The 26,256-nt window shown below is 41.1% G+C and overlaps 1 protein-coding gene across 2 annotated transcripts in view; it reads right to left on the bottom strand.

The window, feature by feature from the left end:
• Positions 1–6,304: 6,304 nt before the first annotated feature.
• Positions 6,305–26,256, bottom strand: part of mtmr12 (myotubularin related protein 12) — a 61,948-nt gene continuing 41,996 nt past the window's right edge. Inside the window, exons 12-17 of one of the 2 annotated variants that reach the window (XM_067984836.1) lie at positions 23,372–23,442; positions 22,899–23,068; positions 20,542–20,712; positions 13,575–13,733; positions 12,766–12,822; positions 6,305–10,970 (exon numbers count right to left, since the gene is read on the bottom strand). In XM_067984836.1, coding sequence (XP_067840937.1) covers positions 10,389–10,970; positions 12,766–12,822; positions 13,575–13,733; positions 20,542–20,712; positions 22,899–23,068; positions 23,372–23,442 — 1,210 coding nt within the window. In that variant the 3' untranslated portion in view covers positions 6,305–10,388. The remainder of the gene's footprint in view (positions 10,971–12,765; positions 12,823–13,574; positions 13,734–20,541; positions 20,713–22,898; positions 23,069–23,371; positions 23,443–26,256) is intronic. The other variant, XM_067984846.1, reaches the window with a different exon arrangement.

Genomic DNA, 26,256 nt, shown 5'->3' with positions numbered 1-26,256 from the left:
CAGTGTAAAAAGTATAGAGGGCACAGAATTTTTAAATTGCATTCAGGAGAACTTTTTTAGCCAGTACATAGCAAGCCCAACAAGAGAGGGGGCAGGTCTATACTTAGTTTTAGGGAATGAAACTGGGCAGGTGGAAGGGGCATCAGCGGGAGAGCATTTTTGTGGTCGTGATCATAATTCAGTTAGATTTAGCGCAGTTATAGAAAAGGACAAAGATAGAACAGGAGTAAAAGTTCTCAAGTGGGGAAAGGCCAATTTTACAAAGCTGAGATGTAATTTTGCAAAAGTGGACTGGAAACATCTACTTGAAGATAAATCAGTGCCAGAGCAGTGGGAGGCATTCAAGAGGGAGATAGTGAGGGTTCATAACAAATAAGTTCCCACAAAGAAAATGGGTGAGACTGCCAAATCTAGAGCCCTCTAGACGACAAGGAGCATTTAGGGTAAGATAAGGCAAAAAAAGGGAAGCTTATGTCAGATACCGAGAGCTCAATACTGCAGAAAGCCTAGAGGAGTATAGTAAGTGCAGGGGTGAAATTAAAAAGGAAATTAGGAAAGTAAAGGGAGGAATGAAAAAATATTGGCAAGTAAAATCAAGAAAAAAACAAAAATGTTTTATAAATACATAAAGAGCAAGGAGACAACTAAGGATGGTAGGGCCTCTTAGAGACCAAAAAGGAAACCTATATGTGGAGGTGGAAGACGTGGGTATAGTTCTTAATTAATACTTTGCATCTGTCTCCATGAAAGAGAGAGACAACACAGACATTAGTTAAGGAGGAGGAGTGTGAAATATTAGATGGGTTAAACATAGTGAGAGAGGAAGTATTAAGAGGTTTAGCATCTTTGAGAGTAGGTAAATCACCAGGCTGTTAAAAGAAGCAAGGGAGGAAATAGCAGAAGCTCTGACCATCATTTTCCAAGCTTTTCTGGCTACAGGCATGGTGCCAGAGGACAGGGGGGCTGCTAACGTACCATTGTTTAAGAAGGGAGAAAGGGCTAGACCGAGTAATTACAGGCCAGTCAGCCCAACCTTGGTTGTGGGCAAATTATTGGAAACAATTCTAAGGAACAGTATTAATCATCATTTAGAAAAGCATGGAATAATCAAGGACAGTCAGCATGGATTTGTTAAGGGAAGCTCATGTCTGACTAACATGATTGAATTTTTTGAGGAGGTTCAGGGAACATGAACTTGAAAGACCAAAAAAAATTTAATAGCTTGGAAATTGTCATTGGTTGCTATTGAGGGGTTTGCCGAGGGTTACTTAATTTTTGAGTTACAAAAAAGCTGCTTAATACAAGATTTTACTGTTTCAGTTTGAACCAGACTGTTACCACCCTAAGCATCCTATTTGACCCCATGTTGAGCATTCAACACCACATCCTCTTCATCACAAAGATTGTCTATGTCCACCTCTGTAATATCACCCACCTACGTTCCACCTCACCTCATCTGCTGCTGAAGCCCTCATCCATCCCTTTATCACCTCCAGATTAAACTATTCCAATTCTCTCCTGGCTGACCTCCCATCCTCAACATTCAATAAATGTCAGCTCATCCAAAACTCTGCTGTCCGTATCCTATCCTGAAGCACATACTGCTCACCCACACCCTTGTGCTTTTTTAAAATTTGTTCATGGGATGTGGGTGTCGCTGGCGAGGCCAGCATTTATTGCCCATCCCTAGTTGCCCTTGAGAAGGTGGTGGTCAGTCGCCTTCTTGAACCGCTGCAGTCCGTGTGGTGAAGGTTCTCCCACAGTGCTGTTAGGAAGGGAGTTCCAGGATTTTGACCCAGCGACAATGAAGGAGCGGCGATATATTTCCAAGTCGGGATGGTGTGTGACTTGCAGGGGAACGTGCAGGTGGTGGTGTTCCCATATGCCTACTGCCCTTGTCCTTCTAGGTGGTAGAGGTCACAGGTTTGGGAGGTGCTGTCAAAGAAGCCTTGGCGGGTTGCTGCAGTGCATCCTGTGGATGGTACACGCTGCAGCCATGGTGCGCCGGTGGTGAAGGGAGTGAATGTTTAGGGTGGTGGATGGGGTGCCAATCAAGCGGGCTGCTTTGTCCTGGATGGTGTTGAGCTTCTTGAGCGTTGTTGGAGCTGCACTTATCCAGGCAAGTGGAGAGTATTCCATCACACTCCTGTCTTGTGCCTTGTAGATGGTGGAAAGGATTTGGGGAGTCAGGAGGTGAATCACTCACCGCAGAATACCCAGCCTCAGACCTGCTCTTGTAGCACAGTATTTATGTGGCTGGTCCAGTTAAGTTTCTGGTCAATGGTGAGCCCCAGGAGGTTGATGGTGGGGGATTCGGCGATGGTAATGCCATTGAATGTCAAGGGGAGGTGGTTAGACTCTCTCTTGTTGGAGTTGGTCATTGCCTGGCACTTGTCTGGTGCAAATATTACTTGCCACTTATCAGCCCAAGCCTGGATGTTGTCCAGGTCTTGCTGCATGCGGGCACGGACTGCTTCATTATTTGACGGGTTTTGAACGGAACTGAACACTGTGCAATCAACAGCGAACATCCCCATTTCTGACTATAATGGAGGGAAGGTCATTGATGAAGCAGCTGACGATGGTTAGGCCTAGGACATTGTCCTGAGTAACTCCTGCAGCAATGTCCATTGGCTCCCAGTCCCCCAATTTAAAATGCTCGTTATATTTCTTCACGGCCTTGTCCATCCTTATTTCTGTAACCTCCACCCCCTCCCACCAGGATACTGCATTCTTCGGTCTCTAGCAGTGTGTGCAAGTCCTCCTTTTGCCCCACCATGGTGGCTGTGCCTTCAGCTATTAAGGCCCTATGCTCTAGAATTCCCTCTTTAAACCCTTCCATGTCTCCACCTCCTTAAACCTCAACTCTTTAACCAAGCTTTTGGTCACCTCTCATAATAGCTCTTTCTTTTGCTGAGTGTCCATTTTTGTCTGATTACACCATTGTGAAGCACATTGGGATATTTTTCTAGATTAATGACACTATATAAATGCAAGTTGTTTTTGTTATGGAGCACTAAAACATATGCTTGAACACCATACAGAGCTAGCTAATAGAAGAAACGGTACTTTTTCTTTACTAATATTATATTCCTCACTCATTAGACCCTTGGTTTCCCATTATTTCTAGTATATTCTGGTGTGAATAAAGATGCAAAGTATTTATTTGACGTCCCTGCCCTTTCCTTATTCCCCATTATAATTTCTCCTATCTGTCTCTAGGGGACCCATGTTTACTTTCGCTAATCTCTTCCTTTTTAGGGACTGCATAGGATGTTGGTTTTCAAACTGGGATCCTAGAAGTCAGATGCTATCAGTTTATCATCAGGTTTCTATATTAGTAGCACAGCATTTGTTACAGTAACAGTTCTGGTAGTGTTTGCCTTTGGGTAGCTGACTATCTTTCTGAAATTAGGATTTGGTTTGAGGGGGTGCAGTGGGTATGAGTACTTTGCAAAAGGTACAGGTCCACTTTAAGAAATGGTGTTCATGTTTAATGCATCATCCTGCAATGTTTTGTACATCAGTCTTCCTTACTATGTTGTTGATCCCACAAAATATTCCTCATCCTTACTGTGATCACCTTGCTCTATTTTGGCATCTGTTCAACCTGCCTCTTTGTAGAGTGAAGTTATTCACAAAACACAGAAGCAAGCTCAAGCACTGCTTTAAGATCTTTGTGCTATGTTTCATAGTTATTGTAGGCCAAGCTTTTGCTCTACCAATTGCTTAGGTATGAGGGGTGAGGGGTGAGTTAGCTAAGGTAGATTAGGAAATCACTTATAAAATCAGAACAGTTACAGCACAGAAAGAGCAATAGAGCTAGTCCCACTCACCCACCCTTTCCCCAAAGCCTGCAAATTTTTTCCCCATCAAGTACTTATCCCATTCCTTTTTGAAAGCCACGATTGAATCTGCTTCCACCACCCTTTAAGGTAGTGCATTCCAGATCATAACTACTCACTGCACAAAAAAGGTTTTCCTCATGTCACCTTTAGTTCTTTTGCCAATCACCTTAAATCTGTATCCTCTGGTTCTTGACCCTTCCACCAATGGAACAGTTTCTCTTTATTTACTCTGACTAGACCCCTCATGATTTTGAGCACCTCTATCAAATCTCTTCTCAACCTTCTCTGCTCTAAAAAAGGGAGAAAAACCCCAGCTTCTCTGGTCCATCCACATAACTGAAATCCCTCATCCTTGGAACCAGTCTAGTAAATCTTTTCTGCACCCTCTCTAAGGCCTTCACATCTTTCCTAAAGTGCGGTACCCAGAATTGGACACAATACTGCAATTGTGGCCGAACTAGTGTTTTATACAGGTTCACCATAACTGCTTTGTTTTTGTACTCTATGCTCTGTTTATAAAGCCCAGGATCCCATATGCTTTTTTAACCTGTTCTGTCACCTTAAAAGTTTTATACACATATACCCCCAGGTCTCTGTTCCTGCATCCCCTTTAGAATTGTGCCCTTTAGTTTATATTGCCTCTTCTCGTTCTTCCTACCAAACTGTATCACTTTGCATTTCTCTGCGTTAAATTTCATCTGCCATGTGTCCGCTCATTCCACCCGCTGTCTATGTCCTCTTGACGTCTATCGCTATCCTCCTCACTGTTTGCTTCATTCATCTATCTCTCTAGAAAAGCAGTGGTCCTATAATGGGCCAAATGTCACCCTCCTTTCTGTAATTTCTATGATTGATTCAAGTATGTATCATTACACATAACATGCAGCCTAGTGTTTGTCACACACCAAGTTAAATATGCAAAATTTTCTCTTTCAAAAAAAGATGGCCATGAGCCTGGAGCCTGAAACCGAAAAGCCTTTACAACTGCTCTTCAATTAACCACTGCACTTCAGCAGTAGCAACACTCACATAAAATTGCCAATGGAGAGCAGTGGCTTAAGTCTACAGCACATCTCAACTGTGCTCAAAACCATGGAGTAATCCCACAGACAACCTGCTAGTTTAAGAAAAATAAAAAGTAAACAGCCAGTAACTTCATTTTATTTGTCATCCACAACATGAACCTAACATGTTTGGATGCAAGAGGCTATCTGAAGATGCACAATGGAATCAAGTACTTCATTCTTAACACAGATTTGTTTTAGAACAAGTGATAAATGCACATTAATGATATTTGTAATAAAAATTTATAGATGAAACATTGGGTAGCATTTAGATTATGTTGACAAAACATTAAAATGTTGAATGTATTAATTGAGAAAACATGACGTAACAATCTAAAGGCAAGGGGGACCTAAAGATTAAAATGATTAAGGTAGCAAAGATACAGTAATGTTGCCACCAAAATGCATTAGATACAGTAACATCCATTATATACATTTAGTTCTGATCAGTGCCACAATATAAAAAAGTACAATATAAAGTACAGCTCACTTTGCAGTGTGCTTAAATTATAATTTGCAACTCCGTTATCTTAACAAGGCACAATGAAGCAACTTGATACAATATACAGTATTATACAGTATGGTTAAGGCCGTTCATGAATCAACTCAGTAGTCAAAATCTCAATTTTAACATGTCAAAGATTGAAAGGCTCATCAATGCAATGGAAACACAAAAGTTGCATGTTGAGAACTACCATACACCTCATACAGCCAATGAGACACTGACTGTATTGCCTATCCAAAAATTAAGCTTTCATAGCACATAGAATTTTCCAACGACAGGCTTTTATATGTAGGACAACTGAAATGGATGAGAATTTAAAAAAGGCAAAGGTTCATTATAGTTTCTGTAAACAGATAATTTTGGTGGGGGTGGGGGGGGTGCAGTCTCAGACATCCTCCATTCCTAAGAAAACAAGCAAATGTTCCTGGTTCTCTGGTCTGTATTTCATATCTTATTTGAAGCTGAAACTCAATGCTCATTGTTACTAATTACAGCAGGTTTATGGTTTTCTTCTCTGAGAAACAAAATAAAGACGACAACTATCTAATCTTTCATTTTGCTCCTGGTATTGCAATATATTGGCACAGTTGAATAAACACAGCTGATGAGTTCCTGTTAACCTATTTCCTCCATTCACTTCCAATGTAGAAGGTCCCCAACCCTTAGTCTTGGAAAGGTAATTTTTGCTACATTATACACAATCAGCATACTAAATCCATTCAATACACTGTCAAATTGTACTTAGAAGCAGCAACAAATTTGTATAAAAAAAGGTGCATAGCTTTTGATTAAAGTTCAGACTGTGCATATTCATTGGCATTCAACTGAAAGATATTGCTACCAAAAAGCAGTTTATCCAAATACAAGGAAAGCTCTCCAAAAATAGATTTTGCCTGTGCAAATTTGAATGTTTCCATGCAGTTATGTAACTTTTCCAGTGTACAATATTCAAAAGCACATCCTTCTGAGAGGGTCAAACAACCAAACAGGTCTTCATTTGGAAAACACTGGCAGAGGGAACAAACTTGATAAATAAATTAAGGGGAAAAAAAAGTGGTACACATTGCAAAAATCAAAAGGTTTCCAGTTTCCAAGACAATTTCTGGTTAACGTTTCTACTTACTTTCCTGGTTTCACAAAAATAATAATAATGCACGTTGAGATTTAATATCCAAAAGGCAACAAAGCAGGCACCCAGAAACACTTGTCCTGGCAACTTCGATCTGATTCTGTCTTTGACAGAATCTGAATAAGTACTAGATCTGTGTAGTCTACCACCATTTAATATACCACAAAAGATCTACTTCACATTTTCCTGTGTGCATAGTCTACAGTTTAGAAGGGGGCAGGTACAAGCATTAATGTAGCTAGTTAAATAGATACAAAAATGCTGAGACAGAGGAATTGTTCAATACATCAAAACAGTTTACTCTTCAGTTATTAAGGGGTTTGAAAATTTAAACAAACATCACAAAGTAAACTGCTGCTTTAAAAATAAAGCTCCTACATGCCTCCTAGTGGTGGGTTATAAAGCAATATATACAGAGTCAAAGGCCTGAGGTTAGTTACCCTCTTAACTAGGACAAAAATATTTCCTTAAATCAAAACAAAGTAGGTACAGTGTTAAATAAAGATGAGATGTACCTTTACTTTGTTTCTCTGTTTAAGGGACCTCACAGGAGCCATTCAATAGCATCTTTTGACAAGATGTACAATTTTGCAACTCCTGAGAAAGCCAATTAATATTCATTGTTCATGTAACCTTGTTACAAGTAGTTGATCCATGTGTTGGTGGTAGTGAGATGTTATCTATTCAATGTTTTATCTCAAGGTAACTACAAGCTAAATTTAGAACTATAAATCACCCCATGTTAGTTAAATGTTTTTTCTTAATTGCTTCAGTGCCTTCTAGGGATCAGGCCAATTTAGAAATTGGACCATCAGTAAACAGCAAGAGTATTCAACTTAGAATATTATAGTAATTCAAAGATAATATTTTACAGTACAAGCCTAGAAATAGGCTTATTGCAACTTTAAATATCATAACTGTATGACACAAGTGAATACAAGTCAGTAGTCAGATTCTGCCCATCACTGAAGGTTCTTCAGGGTCATAGAAAATTAGTTCTAGCTAACTCAGCTGCATTGAATCCGGAATATGTTAATGCTACAAACTAATTAATTTCAGGTGATAGCAGCACAGGTGAAATGTGGTAAAAGAACAATGGAAGAGCAAAACTAGAAATGAAAACATGGCTAATTATCCACAGCAGATCCAAGGGTGCTGGACATCAGCACTGAAAAAAATTTACTTGGATCTGAAATATTAACCAACCACAATGGATACAGTTCAAGTACAAAGTGGGATTTATACTATTGTCATTAAAAAAAAACTACTACTCTTCAGGCAACATAGGCTTATCATAGATAGAGGCTACATCTATTTACTGACAACAGCAATACAACAAAATACATTTAATCTGTTGCAGACTGGCCAGCAAAAAAATTAACAAGTTAAATCACTATATTTCTATGTGCTTTAAAGAAACACAGGTTCTTCAGTGTATTCTTTGGCAGTAACATTTCAGGACTAAGATGGCACTGGTACTGGTGAGCCACAAGGGCACTTAGGACTTTAGCTCAATACATTACTGCCTTGCAGTTGTAACGCACTATGTATGTGGGTGCATCATTTCTTTGGCGTAAAGCAGTTTGATTCACTGAACTATCCCACCACGGGTCTCGTTTATTTAAAACTTGGGAGGGGAAGGGAGGAGAGAATGAGAAAGAAAGGCATCTACAATAAAACACAAGACATCCAGAGTTAAAATGCAGTATAGAATAAATACCATAATCCACTACAAAATTCAACTGGTTGTGCTGCAGACATACCCAGGCATTGTTCTTAAGTCACATGAGAGTAGTCAACTTTCCAGCTATTAATATCACATTGACATTAACAGTTTAGAATGCTCATGTCACACCACAAGGTTTATAACTCCAAGAGAATAAAACACACCCTCTCCATAATCAAAGGTTTTGCATGGTTGTCAAGAGGCCACATCGAATAGTTTATTTTGGATTTTGATAACTTGGTGTTAGAGATGAGATGCTGGTAATGGGGAAAACACTATTTTCCATTTCAGACACCTGGTATCAGCATGAAGCATTTCCAGTCTGGTTTGATGCAAAGTGAAACTCTGCCCCAACACTGCTCACATTTAATGTTAAAAGAACACTCTACCATACCTATATAATAATTTTCTATTTTCAACAGATGAGATACATGTACATTCCCATATATGTACATATATCTCAAGCTGCTCAAACTAACAGATCATAGTGCAATGATGGTGGATAAATCCAACAATGAAGAAACAGCACTAACAAAGGCAGTGCTTGCTTTCCTGTGGCCTCAGATTACCTATTAGTACCAAATTAATTTAATGTGTGTCCACTAGGAGTTGGATTGAGAGTCTCCAAATCCTACCAGTCTGAGCTGCTTTTGAGTCCAAGTTCTAGAGGTGAAAGGCCCATTGAAATATTTACTTATAAAACAAAAACATTCCTAATTTTCTCCCCTGCCCTCCTGAAGGGACTGAGATGCTCAGATACAGTACCATGGAAGTCAGCAGCCCTCTAGTGATGCTTTTTATGTGTGAGCTTAGATGTGAGTTGTTTGATGAAACCCAATCCTTTCCTCACTCAATGTCCACACATTAACTCTTTCCAGCAGGGCTCACTGGATAGCCATCAGGGGCAAGAATCCAGTTGATTTTTTTGTAGCTAGGGTTGCAAAGGCCAAGCACTAACTGGTGCTTCAGCTGATATCAGCTAGCTCAACATAGACTGGTAATCACATTTGGTCTATAGCACCCACTGCTGCAAACGTCACGCCATTACTTACTAGGCCAGAGGTATCCAGTCCTACAATGAGACAATAGTGCTAAAAAAAGTGCCCACAAAATTCAAACATTAAAAAAAGTGACAAGTAGTACAAATAGGATGAAGTTGCCAAAGCTTCAAGTGGCTGCATGTAGCTCTAGGGTTGCAGTGTGGAAACCCTTGCAGTAGACCACCTAAGAAGCGGTCCGTCTGTTTAAATGGATTTTATTACACCAGTGATTTCAACAACTATCATTTCAATAGCCACTGAACACTGGCAATTTTCCCCAGTGAAATGCAAAACTATTTGAAAGCTTGTACGGTTTGTCATTTACTGCAAAATTGAAAATCTTGTCCCTTTTCCAATTTTTAGCATTCCAATCTTTACTAAATGGAGAGGGGGAGAAAAAGATGTCCATTGCAGATGCAAATCCAAATATAAATTTACTATTCTTGAGAAACTTTAGTCTAACATATATAATTAAAGTAAGGGTAGTCCTATAGATGGGTTTAAACTGCCAGAAAAAAGTTTTAAAATATTTAGAATGAATGAATGCTCCAGAATTGAATCATATCATTCTCTCTCCAACCACTGCCCCCCCCCCTCCTCCCATCATATAAACCTTCTATAAAATAATCAGCACCAGTAATTCTACAGCAGTAACGAAGGAGATGGTTTGTCTTTGCTACACATTTTGGCAAAAATCAGCACTGGACTTGTCAGCAGGATAGTTGGCACAAAACAATTCCAAAACCAAGTACACAAATGCCCATAAGATAATTTTAGGCCAAAATAGTTCAGAAAATCAAGAGGTTACTGAACCAGTGGTTTGGTTTTTAGCCCTCCCAACATAGGCATGGTCTTTTTGGTTAAAAGGCCAATGGCAGCTTCAAACCTTTGCTGAACAAAATTGGAAAACAGGAGGAGTATAGAAAACAAAGCAACTCTTGAGCTCATGAAACACAATAAGCTGGTGTCATAGTCATGCAAAACTTTTAAATTAAACATTTGCAACATTATTTTGGTAAAGATCCTGGGACAAGAACAAAATCAAAATGTTATGGGGGAAAAAAAAAGGATCTACACTACAACAAACTTAGTTCTTCCTCATCATCTGGCAAGTTCTCCATTGACCCAAAGCTCATTGAGAGATTTGTAGAGACTGGAATCCGGGGCTTTATAGACTGCCTGCGTAATGTGCCAAATGGAAACGTTAAAGACAGACGTCTGCTTTGATGAAATGGTGCGAAGACATCAGTGTTTGGAGAGCTCGGTTGCCTTTTGAGCAACCTCTCTGATACTTTTGTCTGTAAGGTTTTTATCTCGTCTATAATTTCACAGGCTTTGTTCAGAGCAGTTGTGGGACCACCTCCTAGTATTTGAGCCTCTGGGATCCAGCGCAAGTATCGCTGGCCCCAGACTTTTAAAGCTGGGCCATCATGCAGCGGAAGCAGCAGTCCATGATGATCAATTGGTTTACTGCACCAATTTTCATAAAATAGTCTGTAGTTAACTGAAGGGTCTTCGGCTGTGAATGTCCACCTGCTTATCTTCTTGCCAAGAAAAGTCTTTATCAAGTTATCCGTCTCCTCCCTCAAAAAGCCTTTTTTGGGGGAAGGCCTGGAGTGATAGGATGGGCTTGATGGCAGGGACATCTGGCGCTGCGGCTAAGAAAAAAAAGCATACTAATGAAAATCGGATTATCTATACATATTTTTCTCTTATCGACGGACAGTATAATTGATTTGCTCCAAGAAGTCTAATTGAAATGGCTTTTAATCTTGAAAATGGACAGTAGCAATGCCAAATAGCAAGATTCACATGCATGGATGGATGACTGAGAACAGAAAATAACTACTTCAGACATCCAGAATTGTAAAGAGTACAGAAATGTGGCATGAAATAATTCAAGCTGGTGAGCCATTCGATAACAGAACAGGTATTTGCATTTTTTTTTCCTTTCAAGCAAATCAGCCAATGAATCAGCATGGCATGCACACAGGCAAATTTCATGGGGGTAATTTTCACTTTCAGGTACATGTGGCAAGTCACAGTATTAACCCCCGGCTATTTTTTTTATATTTAATGAAACAAATTTCTCCCCAATCCTCCTCTCCCATTAAGCAGTTCAGAAAGTTAGACAACTACATCCTACAAGTTATTTGAATTATACAAAAAAAGGACAAAATTCAAGTTACACTGAAACCACATTGCAGGAAATGTATATCTTTTGCAGGATCAAAATGATATTTTCCCTCCTTCCCCTCCCCCACTTGGCTCCAACTTTTTCTGGGATCTAGTTCCATGGACATCAGCCACCCTCCAATACCATGTTCAAATGCCAAGTGGCCACTCTTTATATGTGAACCCAGACTAGTGTATCAATAAGCTATTTAGCTGGGCGGAGAGGGGGAAAAGAGAAAAGTAGTCAAGATTGTTCCCCTTGTCACCCGATCCATGGTCAGCTGATTCAGATCACAAGTTTAACCTAGAAATTTTCCAGTCTATTTGGCTAAATTCTACATTTATTCATTGAGCCAGGAAGGGGGGAGGGGTTCCATATGAGGAATTTTATTTGAAGATGTAAAATGCTTCTCCTAAGCAATCCAATTTTGCCCTTGAATTTCTCTTCATCAGGTGACCTTGACCTTGGCAATACTATTTTGAGTTATATAAATAGGAGCTTAGTATACAAGACCAAAGAGACTATGATAAATTTGCACATGGCAATGATTAGGCCACAGTTCGGAGTACTGTGTGCAGTTTTGGGCATCCCACTATTGAAAGGGCATTAAAGCCATGGAGTGCACAGTGTAAATAGACCAGGGAATATGAAATGAGACTTGAGACACTGGGACTATTTCCGCTGGAACAGAGAAAGCTAAAGAGATTTTTTAAAATAATGATAGGATTTCAGAAGTTGAATAAGGAAAAATTACTTTCTCTGGTTAGGGAGTCAGTGATCAATTTAAAATGGTCACTAAGGGAAGAGAAAGGTTCGGAGAAATTCCTTTATTCCAAGCTGATAAAGGATATGCAATACTTTGCCACAGAGAGTAGTTGAAGCAGAGACCACTACACTAAAAAAAAGTAGATAAACATTTGAAGCAGAACAAGATACAAGATTACGGGCAGTGAGCAGGGCAGTCAGATTAGTTTTATAGATTGCTCTGGCAAAGAGCTGGCATGGAATAATGGGCTGAATGGCCTTCTGTCCTTTAAGCTTCTATGGAAGGGTTCTTAAAAGATGGCTTGATGCTACCTAACTGAATAACCAGAGTTTATACACCTGCTGCCAATATTAGAGCAATTAAATTGGATGATCATTACATATCTGAACAATGGCTCTCTTAGAATCTAGGCACCACTCTACATGCAACTGAAATGCAAGTTTACCCCACATGCATTCTCCCAACTAAGTTAGTAGATGGTTTTGATCAAAAATTGAAGACCTTAAAATACCTCCGGTATATCCAGAAAATTTTCATGGACAATCTCCAAGTAGTTCAGTGCAGGGTCCTTTGATAATATGAATAAGGCAATTTACTCAAGACAAATACAGCTTCTGTAAGAACATGCCACTACACTCATTGTTAACCCATACATGGCTACTTTATGGTGGAGCATTATTGTAGGAAGAAAAAAATTACAGGTATATAGCTGCTTCCTAATTACAGTTAAACTTGATGAGGGCTCTTTTTGCCAGGCTATTTGCAGTAAGTATGGTTTCTCACACAAAAAAATAGCTATCAATGCTCAAATCTTCAAAATGTACCTTGGCTGATGTGGACTTGGTTTTCTATTCAAAACTCTTTTAAACTTGCAATTTCTCCAGGTAAGCCCTCTGTTGCAGCCAAGTTAGAAAAGAGCTGCACTAGAGGACAAACTGACTGAGAAGACAGGAATAGAAGTTTTTTAAAAAATCTACATAATCTGAAAGTAGAGTTTGCACAGGCTTTCTTTTAAAGAGTCAGATGGATGGGTGACAAATGAATCCTTGTAAACTCCTGTTTTTGTAATATGAAGTGTTCTTTTGTAAGCTGCAGGTATTAACAGTAACGTAGATGAAGCTGTCCTCAGTGAGGCCCCCAAATGCAAATATTGACTTTGGATTAGGTCACTCACCAACAAAACTTTTCTACAGCAATCAATAAGAACTACAGGATAGACACATTATCTACATGTTTTTTCTGTTTGCATACACACCAGAAATTAACTATAGGCTGCTTGTAAGAACATATGATCCTGAAATAAAATTTGAAAAAAATTACCTTAATGCGTTGGGTTCTTCTACCTTTATCAGTTTTTGGCTTTCCAATGTAAAGTGGATTATAAAAGAGTGCTTGAACAGAGTTCTCAAACTGCACAGACCATTCCCACACTGTGGGAAGTTTCAATGACCTGCTTAGCATTCGCCGATCTTCACCAAGCTGCCAAAACAAATAAACAGCATGTGACCTGGTTGGCAAAATAGCACATTTTCATCACTAACAACCTTTGGTTAAGGACAGAAACAAGATCCATACAAGACAGTATCTTTTTATACTACGCTGCAGCACAAAGGTTTAAGCAAAATAAAAGCACAAAGCACTGCAACTTACACTAAACATATCTCCCAACTTCTCAATGTTGACATCTGTTCTGCCTAATACAACATAGCAAAATCAGAAATTATAAATAGCATCACTTTCAACATCTCTTGTTGAAAGATTCATGAAGGATTGAAGTTCATAACTATAGTTGTGAATAGGAGGGGAAGACGATTTTTTTTTTGCCAATTTTTATTTTATAGAATCAAGGCATTTTCCATCCCTAAAGTAGAACACTGGGCCCATTGTGCCTCTGAATAGCTTTCCACCAAAGTCCCATTCACTTGGCCTTCCCCCACACCCTTTTAATATTTATCCACTCCCTCTTTAAAAGCTATTATGGATTCTCTTATGGGCAGCCTCTGGTACCTAATCCTAGAGATCATTTCTCACACAAGCCTAGACAGTGCTGACAGGCCATTTGACTGTGCGGAACATCACAGCTGAGGCCGATCCAGTCCGCACCCAACATCTACATAAATTCTTCTTGAAAGCCTGGAGACAGTGAAGCCAATTGTGGTGCCCCCAGTGCACATAATCATTCTTAAAAAAGGTTTCATCCAACTCTATCCACTCCCTCACTGATTAAAGTCAATGATTCTACTTTACGTTCAGATTGCACACCCTCAGAGTTCCCAAACTTCAGTTCGTTCTCTCTCACATTGCAATAGCTGAATCATTAGATGGAAGTCTTGGACAATTTTCCTGAACTGGCACTGTTGAGCAACACAGCAATAGAATGCCTGGATTTCCTGGTAGTCCTCATTAACAAGGAGGGGGAAGACTTAGAGGTATTGGCATAGGGAAAGGAAAATCACAATCAATATGGTTCTTAAAAGGGGCAGGTATAGTTTATGCCATACAACAGAGCCAGAAGGACTTAGTTTTGTAGGTAATGGGTCCTGATTTTGTTTGGGACACCTGATAATTGTAGCAAGTTTTTAATTTTGTTTACATATGCAAGAAGCTGAGAAATGCACTTTTTAAAAAAAAATTTGTTCATGAGATGTGGGCGTCGCTGGCGATGCCAGCATTTATTGCCCATCCCTAATTGCCCTTGAGAAGGTGGTGAGCCACCTTCTTGAACCGCTGCAGTCCATGTGGTGAAGGTTCTCCCACAGTGCTGCTGGGAAGGGAGTTCCAGGATTTTGACCCAGCAACGATGAAGGAACGGTGATATATTTCCAAGTCGGGATGGTGTGTGACTTGGAGGGGAACGTGCAGGTGGTGTTGTTCCCATGTGCCTGCTGCCCTTGTCCTTCTAGGTGGTGGAGGTCACATGTTTGGGAGGTGCTGTCGAAGAAGCCTTGGCGAGTTGCTGCAGTGCATCCTGTGGATGGTACACACTGCAGCAACTCGCCACTGAAGGGAGTGAATGTTTAGGGTGGTGGATGGGGTGCCAATCAAGCGGGCTGCTTTGTCCTGGATGGTGTCGAGCTTCTTGAGTGTTGTTGGAGCTGCACTCATCCAGGCAAGTGGAGAGTATTCCATCACACTCCTGACTTGTGCCTTGTAGATGGTGGAAAGGCTTTAGGGAGTCAGGAAGTGAGTCACTCGCCGCAGAATACCCAGCCTCTGACCTGCTCTTGTAGCCACAGTATTTATATGGCTGGTCCATTTAAGTTTCTGGTCTTCACATTAAAGATTCTGTCCTCTGTGGACAAGTTAGTGCTGCTGTGCTATGGCTGAGATGGTAGCAGCACCCCAAGCAGGATTCTGGCACCTCTGCAGTCTGCTTTGCATGGAGGCTAGTTAAGAGGGCAACAACAACTTGCATTTATATAGCACCTTTAACATAGGAAAATGTCTCATGGCACTTCACAGGCACGTAGTCAGACAAAATTTGACACCGAGCCAAAGGACAATTATGTGGATACAAAACTGACTAAGGGACAGAGTAAACAATGTGGAGAATAGTAACAGACTTCTGGAGGACAGACAGACTGGTGAAATGGGCAGACACATGGCAGATGAAATTTAACAGAAGTGTGAAGCGATACATTTTGGTAGTAAGAATGAGGAGAGGCAATATTTTTTTTATTTGTTCATGGGATGTGGGCATCACTGGCAAGGCCAGCATTTATTGCCCACCACTAATTGCTCTCGAGAAGGTGGTGGTGAGCCGCCTTCGTGAACCGCTGCAGTCCATGTGGTGAAGGTTCTCCCACAGTGCTGTTATGTAGGGAGTTCCAGGATTTTGACCCCGCAATGATGAAGGAACTGCAATATATTTCCAAGTCGGGATGGTGTGTGACTTGGAGAGGAACGTGCAGGTGGTGTTGCTCCCATGTGCCTGCTGCTCTTGTCCTTCTAGGTGGTAGAGATCGCGGGTTTGGGAGGTGCTGTCAAAGAAGCCTTGGCGAGTTGCTGCAGTGCATCCTGTGGATGGTACACACTGCAGCCACAGTGCGCCGGTGAAGGGAGTGAATGTTTAGGGTAGTGGATGGGGTGCCAATCAAGCAGGCTGCTTTGTCCTGGATGGTGTCGAGCTTCATGAGTGTTGTTGGAGCTGCACTCATCCAGGCAAGTGGAGAGTATTCCATCACACTCCTGACTTGTGCCTTGTAGATGGTGGAAAGGCTTTGGGGAGTCAGGAGGTGAGCCACTTGCCACAGAATACCCAGCCTCTGACCTGCTCTTGTAGCCACAGTATTTATATGGCTGGTCCAGTTAAGTTTCTGGTCAATGGTGACCCCCAGGATGTTGATGGTGGGGGATTCGGCAATGGTAATGTTGTTGAATGTCAAGGGGAGGTGGTTAGACTCTCTCTCTAGTTAGAGATGGTCATTGCCTGGCACAAATGTTACTTGCCAATATAAACTAAATGGTACAATTTTAAAGGGGGTGCAGGAACAGAGACCTGGGGTTGTAGGTATGCAAATCTTTGAAGGTGGCGGGACAGGTTGATAAGGCTGTTAAGAAAGCAGATGGATTCCTGGGCTTTAATGATTGAGGCAGAGAGTACAAAAGCAAGGCCATTATGCTAAACCTTTACAAAACACTGGTTAGGCCTCAGCTGGAGTATTGTGTTCAATTCTGGGCATCACACTTTAGGAAGGATGTCAAGGCCTTAGAGAGGGTGCAGAAGAGATTTACCAGAATGGTGCCAGGGCTGAGGGCCTTCAGTTATGTGGAGAGACTGAAGAAGCTGAGGTTGTTCTCCTTACAGCAGAGAAGGTTAAGGGGAGATTTGATAAGAGGTATTCAACATCATGAACGGTTTTGATGAGAATAAATAAGGAGAAACTGTTTCCAATGGCAGAAGGGTCGGTAACCAGAGGACACAGATTTAAGGTGATTGGCAAGAGAACTAGAAGCAACACGAGGAAACTTTTTTTTTTTTTTTTTTTTAAGTGCAGTGAGTTACGATGATCTGGAATGTACTGCCTGAAAGAGTCGTGGAAGCAGATTCAATAATGACTTTCAAAAGGGAATATTTGAAGGGAAAAAATTTACAGGGCTTTGGGGAAAGAGCGGGGGAATGGGACGAATTGGATAGCTCTACCAAGAGCCGGCACAGGCACAATGGGCCAAATGGTCAAAAAGGTAGGAGAGATAGGCGGAGGGGTTTAGGAAGGAACTTTCAGAGCTTAGGTCATAGACGGCTGAAGGCACGGCTGCCAATGGGAGGGCGAAAAGGAGTGGCACAAGAGGCCAGATTTGGAGGAACACAGACCTCTTGGAGGGTTGTAGGGCTGGAGAAGGTTACAGAAATAGGTAGGGGCAAGGCCATGGGGGCATTGGAACATGATAATTTTTAAAATTGAGGGGCTTGCAGATTGGGAGCCAATGTTGGTCAGTGAGCAAAGGGCTGATGGGTGAACGGGACTTGGTGTGGGTTCGAATACAGGCGGAGTTTAGAATGAGTTCAAGTCTATGGAGGGTGGAAAGCATTACTGTACCAAGCAGTAGGTGGAAGAACAGGGAAAACAAGTGTGGGTTTGAAGAATGATGATACAGGAATAGGAGGAAGGTGCCGAATTGACTGGGGCTTCTTGTTTTATTCTAAGTAGCATGGAGGAGGGATGTTGTTTATAGGCATTCAATGAAGTCCCTCATAAGAGACTGTTAGCTAAAGTCAAAGCTTATGGAATTGAGGGCAAATTATTGACCTGGTTAGGAAATTGGCTGAGCAGCAGGGGACAGAGAGTAGGGATAATGGGCAAGTACTCAAATTGGCAGGATTTGACTAGTGGTGTCCCACAGGGATCTGTGTTGGGGGCCTCAACTATTCACTGTACATATTAACAACTTAGATGATTGGAAATGTGGCTCTCTATCAGTTTGCCTATGACAAAAAAGAGTGCAAGCAGTGTAGATAGAAACAAAGAAAATAGGAGCAAGAGTAGGCCCTTCGACCCTGCTCCACCATTCAATATGATCATGGCTGATCCTCTATCTCAATACCATATTCCCGCTCTCTCCCCATACCCCTTGATGCCTTTTGTGTCTAGAAATCTATCTAGCTCCTTCTTAAATATATTCAGTGACTTGGCCTCCACAGCCTTCTGTGGTAGAGAATTCCACAGGTTCACCACCCTCTGAATGTAGAAATTGCTCCTCATCTCAGTCCTAAATGTCCAACCCCATATCCTGAGTCGGTGACCTCTCGTTCTGGACCCCCAGCCAGGGGAAACATCCTCCCTGCATCCAGTCTGTCTAGCCCGGTCAGAATTTTATATGTTTCAATGAGATCCCCTCTCATTCTTCTAAACTTGAGTGAATACAGGCCAAGTCGACCCAATTTCTCCTCATACGACAGTCCTGCCATCCTAGGAATCAGTCTGATGAACCTTTGCTGCACTCCCTCCATGGCAAGTATATCCTTTCTTAGATAAGATGGAAGCATAAAATTACAGAGAGATATTAATAGATTAAGTGAATGACCAAAACTGTGGCAAATGGATTTCAACGTAGGCAAGTGTGAGGTCATCCACTTTGGACCTAAAAAGGATAGATCAGGGTACTTTCTAAATGGTGAAAAGCTCGAAACTGTGGAGCTCCAAAGAGGCTTAGGGGTCAATGTACATAGATCATTAAAATGTCATGGACAGCTACAGAAAATAATCAAAAAGGCTAATCAAATGCTGGCCTTTATATCTAGAGGACTAGAATACAAGGGGGTAGAAGTTATGCTACTTATACAAAACCCTGGTTAGACTACACCTGGAGTACTGTGTTCCGTTCTCAGCACCGCACCTTAGGAAGGATATATTAGCTTTGAAGGGAGTGCAGCATAGATTTACTGGAATGATACCTGGACTCCAAGGGTTAAATGAGGAGAGATTACACAAACTAGGGCTGTATTCCCTAGAATTAAGATGATTAAGGGGGGATTTGATCAAAGTTTTCAAGATATTAAGGGGAATGGACGGGTAGATAGAGAGAATCTATTTCCGCTGGTTGGGGAGTCTAGGACTAGGGGACATAGTCTAAAAATTAGAGCCAGGACTTTTAGCAGTGAAGTTAGGAAACACTCCTACATGCAAAGGGTGGTAGAAGTTTGGAACTCTCTTCCACAAATGGCAGTTGATGCTAGCTCTACTGTTAACTTTAAATCAGAGATTGATAGATTTGGTTAACCAAAGGTATTAAGGGATATGGAGCTATGGGCGGTACATGAAGTTAGGTCACAGATCAGCCATGATCTCATTGAACGGCGGAACAGGCACGAGGGGTTAAATCGCCTACTCCTGTTCCTATGTTCCTCCGTATCCTCACAGATATCAAGTACCTGGTACCCGTCGGATAGGACCAGTGTCTGCAGGACCTCCTTCTCTACCTCGCCGAGTTACCCTGCTGACTAACATCCCCCTCCCTTATGCGTTGGAGTGTCTTTAACTCACAGTCCAGCTCAAAGACTCTGAGCTTAGTGTCTCAAGCCAGAGACATTTACTGCAGATGTGGCAATCCGGGATAACCTCACTGTCCACAAATGCCCACATATTAGTCTTGTCACAGCATGTACAGCCATTTCTAGTTATTTATTTCAACAGTTTATTTCTAGGACTAATTGAATACTTGAGATCTAAATTATATTTAGTAAATGAATTTAGCTTGATTTTGAAATAATTAGTAATTAGTCTTTTTATTTAATTTTTTTTAATGTACATTTTAAAAAGTTGATAGATTAGTTTGTAGTCCTTTGGTTTAAAATCACATAGCACCTCCTACCCCCCTGCACCTAATTCCCACACACAAATTCCCAGTTGAAAGTCCTCACTGTTAGCAATTCACGCCATTAGAAGTTCACTCTCCGTCCTTACCAACCTCTGTGCTCAAGCACAAAGAATATAATAGCAACTAAGAATAATTTGAGTTTACTCAGAAGCAGTTATTCAAATGTAAACCTTAATGCAGAGTTTGAAATGTAACTCAATTCCAGCTAAGAAGAATCTGGCCACTGCACTCAAAAAGCACATTAGATGATTGATACCACCTTAGTTTGCTCCACTTTAGCATTATTACAGGACTCGAGCAGATTTCAATTTATTTAGGCCTTAGAAAATGTACTTTATAAGTTAAGAAGCCATATCAAGCATCACAGACACCACAAATTATAGTAGATCGTCAATATAGTGATCAGACAACAAAAGCAAACTGAATACAAAGGATCTAAAGACATTTTGTAACAGATTAGGACACCTACCATTTGGTTATTATCCTTTTGGTGTGGTGAATTGAACAGGAAGGTGCTAAAGATGGGGACATATATGCTGTCTGACAATATAGTCACATAGGTCTCTGTGAACTCAAAGGCTGGTGGATATTGCTTAAGCAACTGCCACACACATTCCAAGAAGAGAAGAAACACTGGTGCCTTCAATTAAAAAAAAATTGCAAAAGTTATATTACTTTGATCATGCCTTACACAAATTTTAACATTTTGTTTGTAAAATAATGGTGCAATGATACACCATTTTTGGTCACTTATAAAGTCACTTTACTTATATAGATTATAAAGACAAGAGCATAAGCCTGGCCTGGCCAGGCCAAACTTCTCACATAGAACAATTTTTCCTTTAACTGTACTCACTTCTTCCATATAAAAAAGGTGTGGCAACAGGAACACGTAGAGGTCCTAGCTTTGCATGCTTTTTCATGGGATACGATGAACATTTTGTTCAGACTGTACCTTTCTTTGACTTCTCCATCTCCATTTCTGGGGATGGGCTGTCCACCAATATCTACTACAAACCCAGTCCTAGTTACCTTGATTATACTTCCTCCCACCCTGTTTCCTGTATGGACTCTCTTCTATTCTCCTACTTTCTCTGTTGCATCTGTTCCACGATGTCTCTTTCCACACCAGAGCTTCCAAAATGTCTTTCATTTTCTTAAGTCAAGGATTTCCCTCTGTGGTTGACAGGGTTTGCGACTGTGTCCGTCCTATTTCCCACACTCACCCCTTCTTCTCCCTCCCAGGACTATGATAAGGCCACCTATGTCCTAACCTGCCACCATTCAACAGATTGGCCTCCGACATTTCTGCCACCCTCAGCGCGACGCCGCCACTAAACGTATCTTCCCTTCCCCTTTCAGCATTCCGAAGGGACCGTTCCCTCCATGACACCTGGTCCACTCTTCCATCACCCCCAACACGTGCTGCCCTTTCTTCAGCACCTTCCCATGCAAGCGCAACACCTTTTCCCTTCCCACCATCCAGGGCCCCAAACATTCCTCCTGGGTGAAACAGCGATTTACTTGTACTTCCAACTTGGTATACTGTACTCGCTGCTCACGATGTGGTCTCCTTTACATTGGGGGAGTCAAAACACAGATCGGGTGATCTCTTTGCTGAACACCTCCATTCAGTCCGCAAGTGTGACCTCTAAACTTCCGGTCATTGCCACTTCAATTCTCCATCCCACTCTGACCTCTGTGTCCTTGGTCTTCTACACTGTTCCTAGAGCTTGCGTGGAGTTTCATTGGAACAGCGCTTCATCTTTCTACTAGGCACTTTACAGTCTTAACATTGAGTTTTACAACTTAACCACCGCTCCTATTTTCTCTTGGACAGCAGGTGCTGGTAGTGGAGGATGGCTGCACCAGATCCACTGGGAGCAGAGATGTGGGGATTCCCTAGCGGTACATGGCCAGCAGGATGGTCCTCTCTTCTGCCATATTCCCAGGTCACAGGAGCCTTCTTCTCGCCACCAGATTTTCCATGCTTCCCTCCCCCTCTGCTGTTATGCTGTAGCCATTTACACCTCCTCTGGATCCATCTTGTTTCTATACTTGTCTCATTACCACCTCATTTTGCCTTGCACCATTATCCCTTTTGTCATTTAATCACTCCTGCCCTCCACCTTATCAGACTTTGGTTCTTTTCATGCCCCCTTTTCCTGGCTCTGCACTTGCTTAAAAGCTGTTCATCTCTAACATCTTCCAGTTCTGATGAAAGGTCATCGATCTGAAAAGTTAACAGTTTCTCTCTTCACAGATGCTGCCTGACCTGCTGAGTGTTTCCAGCATTTCCTGTTTTTATGTTACATTATAAGCTTCATCTTCAACATTGTAAATTTGACAGACGAGGAAGTGAAAATCGTCTCGTGAATCATTAATCTTTTCCTCCAAACCAGATAATGTTGGTACACATCACACCACTAGGCTGATATTAGAATGATGCAATACAAGTCTTGGGAACTGTTTTTCATTTAGCAAGTCATCTTAAATTATGCACAGACAGTACTCACAGTAGCCACTATAATATTAAAGATTAATTTCCCCACTTAGTTTAGTCTGCATAAAATTGGACAAACCCTTGACCTAATTCCACAAGTTGAGATGCAGCAGCGTAGCAACATTTCAAACTTTTTAATCCACGTCTTGCTCAACAAAAGTTACAGAAATCTACTGGACACAACTTACATAGAAAAAGAAAAAATTCCACTTAATAAAATTTACAAAGCCACATTGCACATTAATATTGGACACAGCTCCCTTCTAATTTAAATTTAGCAGTGGAGAGCAATTACTCACATCGCTTAATTGTCTCACCCTTACCTCTTTATCATTGCTTCGCAGATGATTGCACCGATCCAGAAAGCAATGGCAGCCCATCAACCACTCCTTCTGAATTAAACTCTGGAAGCCCGATATTGTCCTGAAATGTGGGTCTATGATCACCTGGACTAGACTAGCTATTAGACAGCATAGATCGGAGCAATTTTCTTCTGTACGAAAAAAAAACACAATGGGTTTTCTAATGTGGAACAGTAGCAGCATTGGCTGAGGGGTAGGGAAAGAAAAAGAGAAATGGAAACACCTCATCTCCTCCTTCACTTCCCCCCCCCCCCCCAGTTAAAAGTTTTATTTTAAACAAAAAAAGGGTTCGGATTACATAAAGTTGACAAAATGATCAACAGAGATGAAGAACATATGCTCCACATTATTATATTTTGTTTGATCTTGAAAAATATGGTAATATTGCAAGAACTCAGTATTATGCAAAAGAAAGTAATCTAACTCTTCCTTACCCACAAGCACCACAGATGTGTTTTTATGCTCCAGACATTCAACAATATCCAAGGCTTTCTTCAGACATTGCCTGTGAAGGAACACAGCCCACATCTCATACTAGAACAACACTTATGTCAGTTTCTCATGAACAGAAGTGATCTTGAAAATAATATCTAGTGCCTTCGCCCAGTTATCTTTCAATTATTTTGCCTGCAAGAGGCAGCACGGTAGAAATTTGTCTGGGCCCATTTGTGGGCACAAGCAGTACATGCTCCAACCAAGAGGCCAGTCCAAAATTGGGCCGCCAACATTTTGTGCACAAGATGCCAGCGCCTGCCGCTCCTCCACAGGTAGCTCACGCATTTGAAAAGCACGCAAGTCGGCTCATTTAGCTTGCAGGGGGAGGGGGGAAATCATGATTACTGTGGAGTCAGCGGAGCAATCCTACTCCTCCTAGCTCCATAAGAAGATTTTTGTTAAAATTTGCATTAAAAAACCTTACTTTTAGTTAGCAGCTGCTCAACAATCCCTCTGCCTGTCCTGCTCGTCGCTGCCCAATTTCTGTGAGGGGGCCTTAAAACAGGCATTAGGCTCATTTACCTATGCAAGGGACCCAATGCCTATTGTAGGCATCCCTGGCCCAACTCAATCTTAGGTTGGATGTTCTTCAGGCGTTCTTGGGGCTTAGGACCTTTGTCCCCAAAATTGGGCCTCATTGCGCCTGCAAAACAGGTGGAACAAGATCCAATTCCTACATGTTTTATTTTGCATTACAAAAGTGCAATTACCTTAGATTACCAGCAGGAGACACAAGCTGATAAAAAGGACAAGAATAATGTATTTTGCTCTTGCAAACAGGATTTAATTACTCAATTAGCTAACAAAGCAGAACTGAAACTCAAAATAATCTCAATCTGGATTTACAGACAAAAATGGCCCGATGGCAGCGTGGATACAAAATTGGCTAAGGGACAGAAAGCAGAGAGTAGTGAACAGTTGTTTATCAGACTGGAGGGAAGTATACAGTGGTGTTCCCCAAGGGTCAGTATTAGGACCACTGCACTTTGATATATATTAATGACCTGGACTTGTGCATAGAGGGTATAATTTCAAAGTTTGCAGATGAGACAAAACTCAGGAATGTAGTAAACAATGTGGAGGATAGACACAGACGTCAGGAGGACATAGACAGGTGAAATAGGCAGATACACGGCAGATGAAATTTAACACAGAGAATTGTGAAGTGATACATTTTGGTAGGAAGAATAAGGAGGCAACGTAAACTAAATGATACAATTTTAAAGGGAGAGTAGAACAGAGCGACCTGGGGGTGTATGTACACAAATCTTTGAAGGTGTCAGGACAAGTTAAGAAGGCTGTTAAAAAGGCAAATGGGATCCTGGGATTATTATTTGAGGCAGAGTACAAAAGCAAGGAAGTTATGCTAAACCTTTATAAAAACAATGGCTAGGCCCCAGCTGGAGTATTGTGTTCAATTCTAGGCACCGCACTTTTAGGAAGGATATAAAGACTAGAGGGTGCAGAAGAGATTTACTAGAATGGTACCAGGGCTGAGGGACATCAGTTATGTGGAGAGACTGGAGAAGCTGATGTTCTCCCCACAGCAGGGAAGGTTAAGAGAAGATTTGAGAGGTGTTCAAAATCATGAACAGTTTTGATAGTTTCTCCTTATTCACTGTTTCCAGTGGCAAAGGGGTCAGTAATCAGAGGACACAGATTTAGGGTGATTGGTAAAAGAACCAGAGGCGACATGAGGAAACATTTTTTTTTAAATGCAGAGTTGTTATGATCGGCAATGCACTGCCTTAAAAAGGGTGGTGGAAGCAGATTTAATAACTTTCAAAAAGGGAATTAGATAAATATTAAAGGGAAAAAAATTACAGGGCTATGGGGAAAGAGAAGGGGAATGGGACTAGTTGGATAGCTCTTTCAAAGAGCTGGCCTAGGCACAATGGGCTGAATGGCCTCCTTCTGTCCTGTAACATTCTATGATACTAAAACTTTACTATTAACAAAAAAAAAAATCACAGTTTAAAAGTAGTACATATCCAGTTTAAAAAATAATTCTACTTTCTGGGTTTACACATTAAGAAATTTTAAAAATACCATTTCGGTTAGGTGCAAGAGTGCTGCTTGTGTCCACAAAAGACAAAAGCACAACCCTAGTGCCAGTCTACACCTTCTGGCCAGGAGGAGTAAGGAGAAAAAAAAACCCAGAAAAATTTGGATTGTGAGACCTTATGACTCATTCACATACACCTCCATGCAGTTGTATAGTCTTGAGAGGTGATCTTCTGGTGTGTTACCAGTCTGCACTTATGACTGGAAACTGCTGTGTTGTGGGTTATTGAAAAAGTAATAATTATACTTTGAAAGGGGAGAAAGCTGGATGATGTAGAAGAGCAGAGGGATTTGGGGGTTCATGTTCACACCTAACACTTTTGTTTCCCTACATTACAACTGTGGCTACAGTTCAAAAGTACCTTCGTTGGCTGTGGGTGCTCTGGGATGTCCTGAAGTTGTGAACGGCACTATATTAAATCAAGTTCTCTCGTTTATTAATTAACATGTACAGTACATATCAAAAACAAGAACTGTGTGTTAGCTTTTTAGATTAATGGATGTAAATGGCCAGGAACTACCCGTTTATCCAGGGATTCAATTTAAATAAAACAATAAAAAAACTTATTGGGCTCTTGTTACTTCTGAAAATGGTAGAGAAGTATACATAATTTCTGTGGTCTGTGAACTGTAGAGCTGTGTAAAGTATCTCCACAATTCCAATATCAGATGTGGAGACTAGGATTACTGTCCCATTAGTGAAACGAGATTAATATTCCCATTATTCCAAGTTTTAATAACCCAGTAATGTTATTACAGT

Source organism: Heptranchias perlo, chromosome 1 (genome assembly GCF_035084215.1).
Source record: "Heptranchias perlo isolate sHepPer1 chromosome 1, sHepPer1.hap1, whole genome shotgun sequence".
In the NCBI taxonomy this organism is placed as follows: Eukaryota; Metazoa; Chordata; class Chondrichthyes; order Hexanchiformes; family Hexanchidae; genus Heptranchias; species Heptranchias perlo.
Note: the sequence above shows the minus strand (reverse complement) of the source record. Positions and strands in the feature narration are given on the sequence as shown.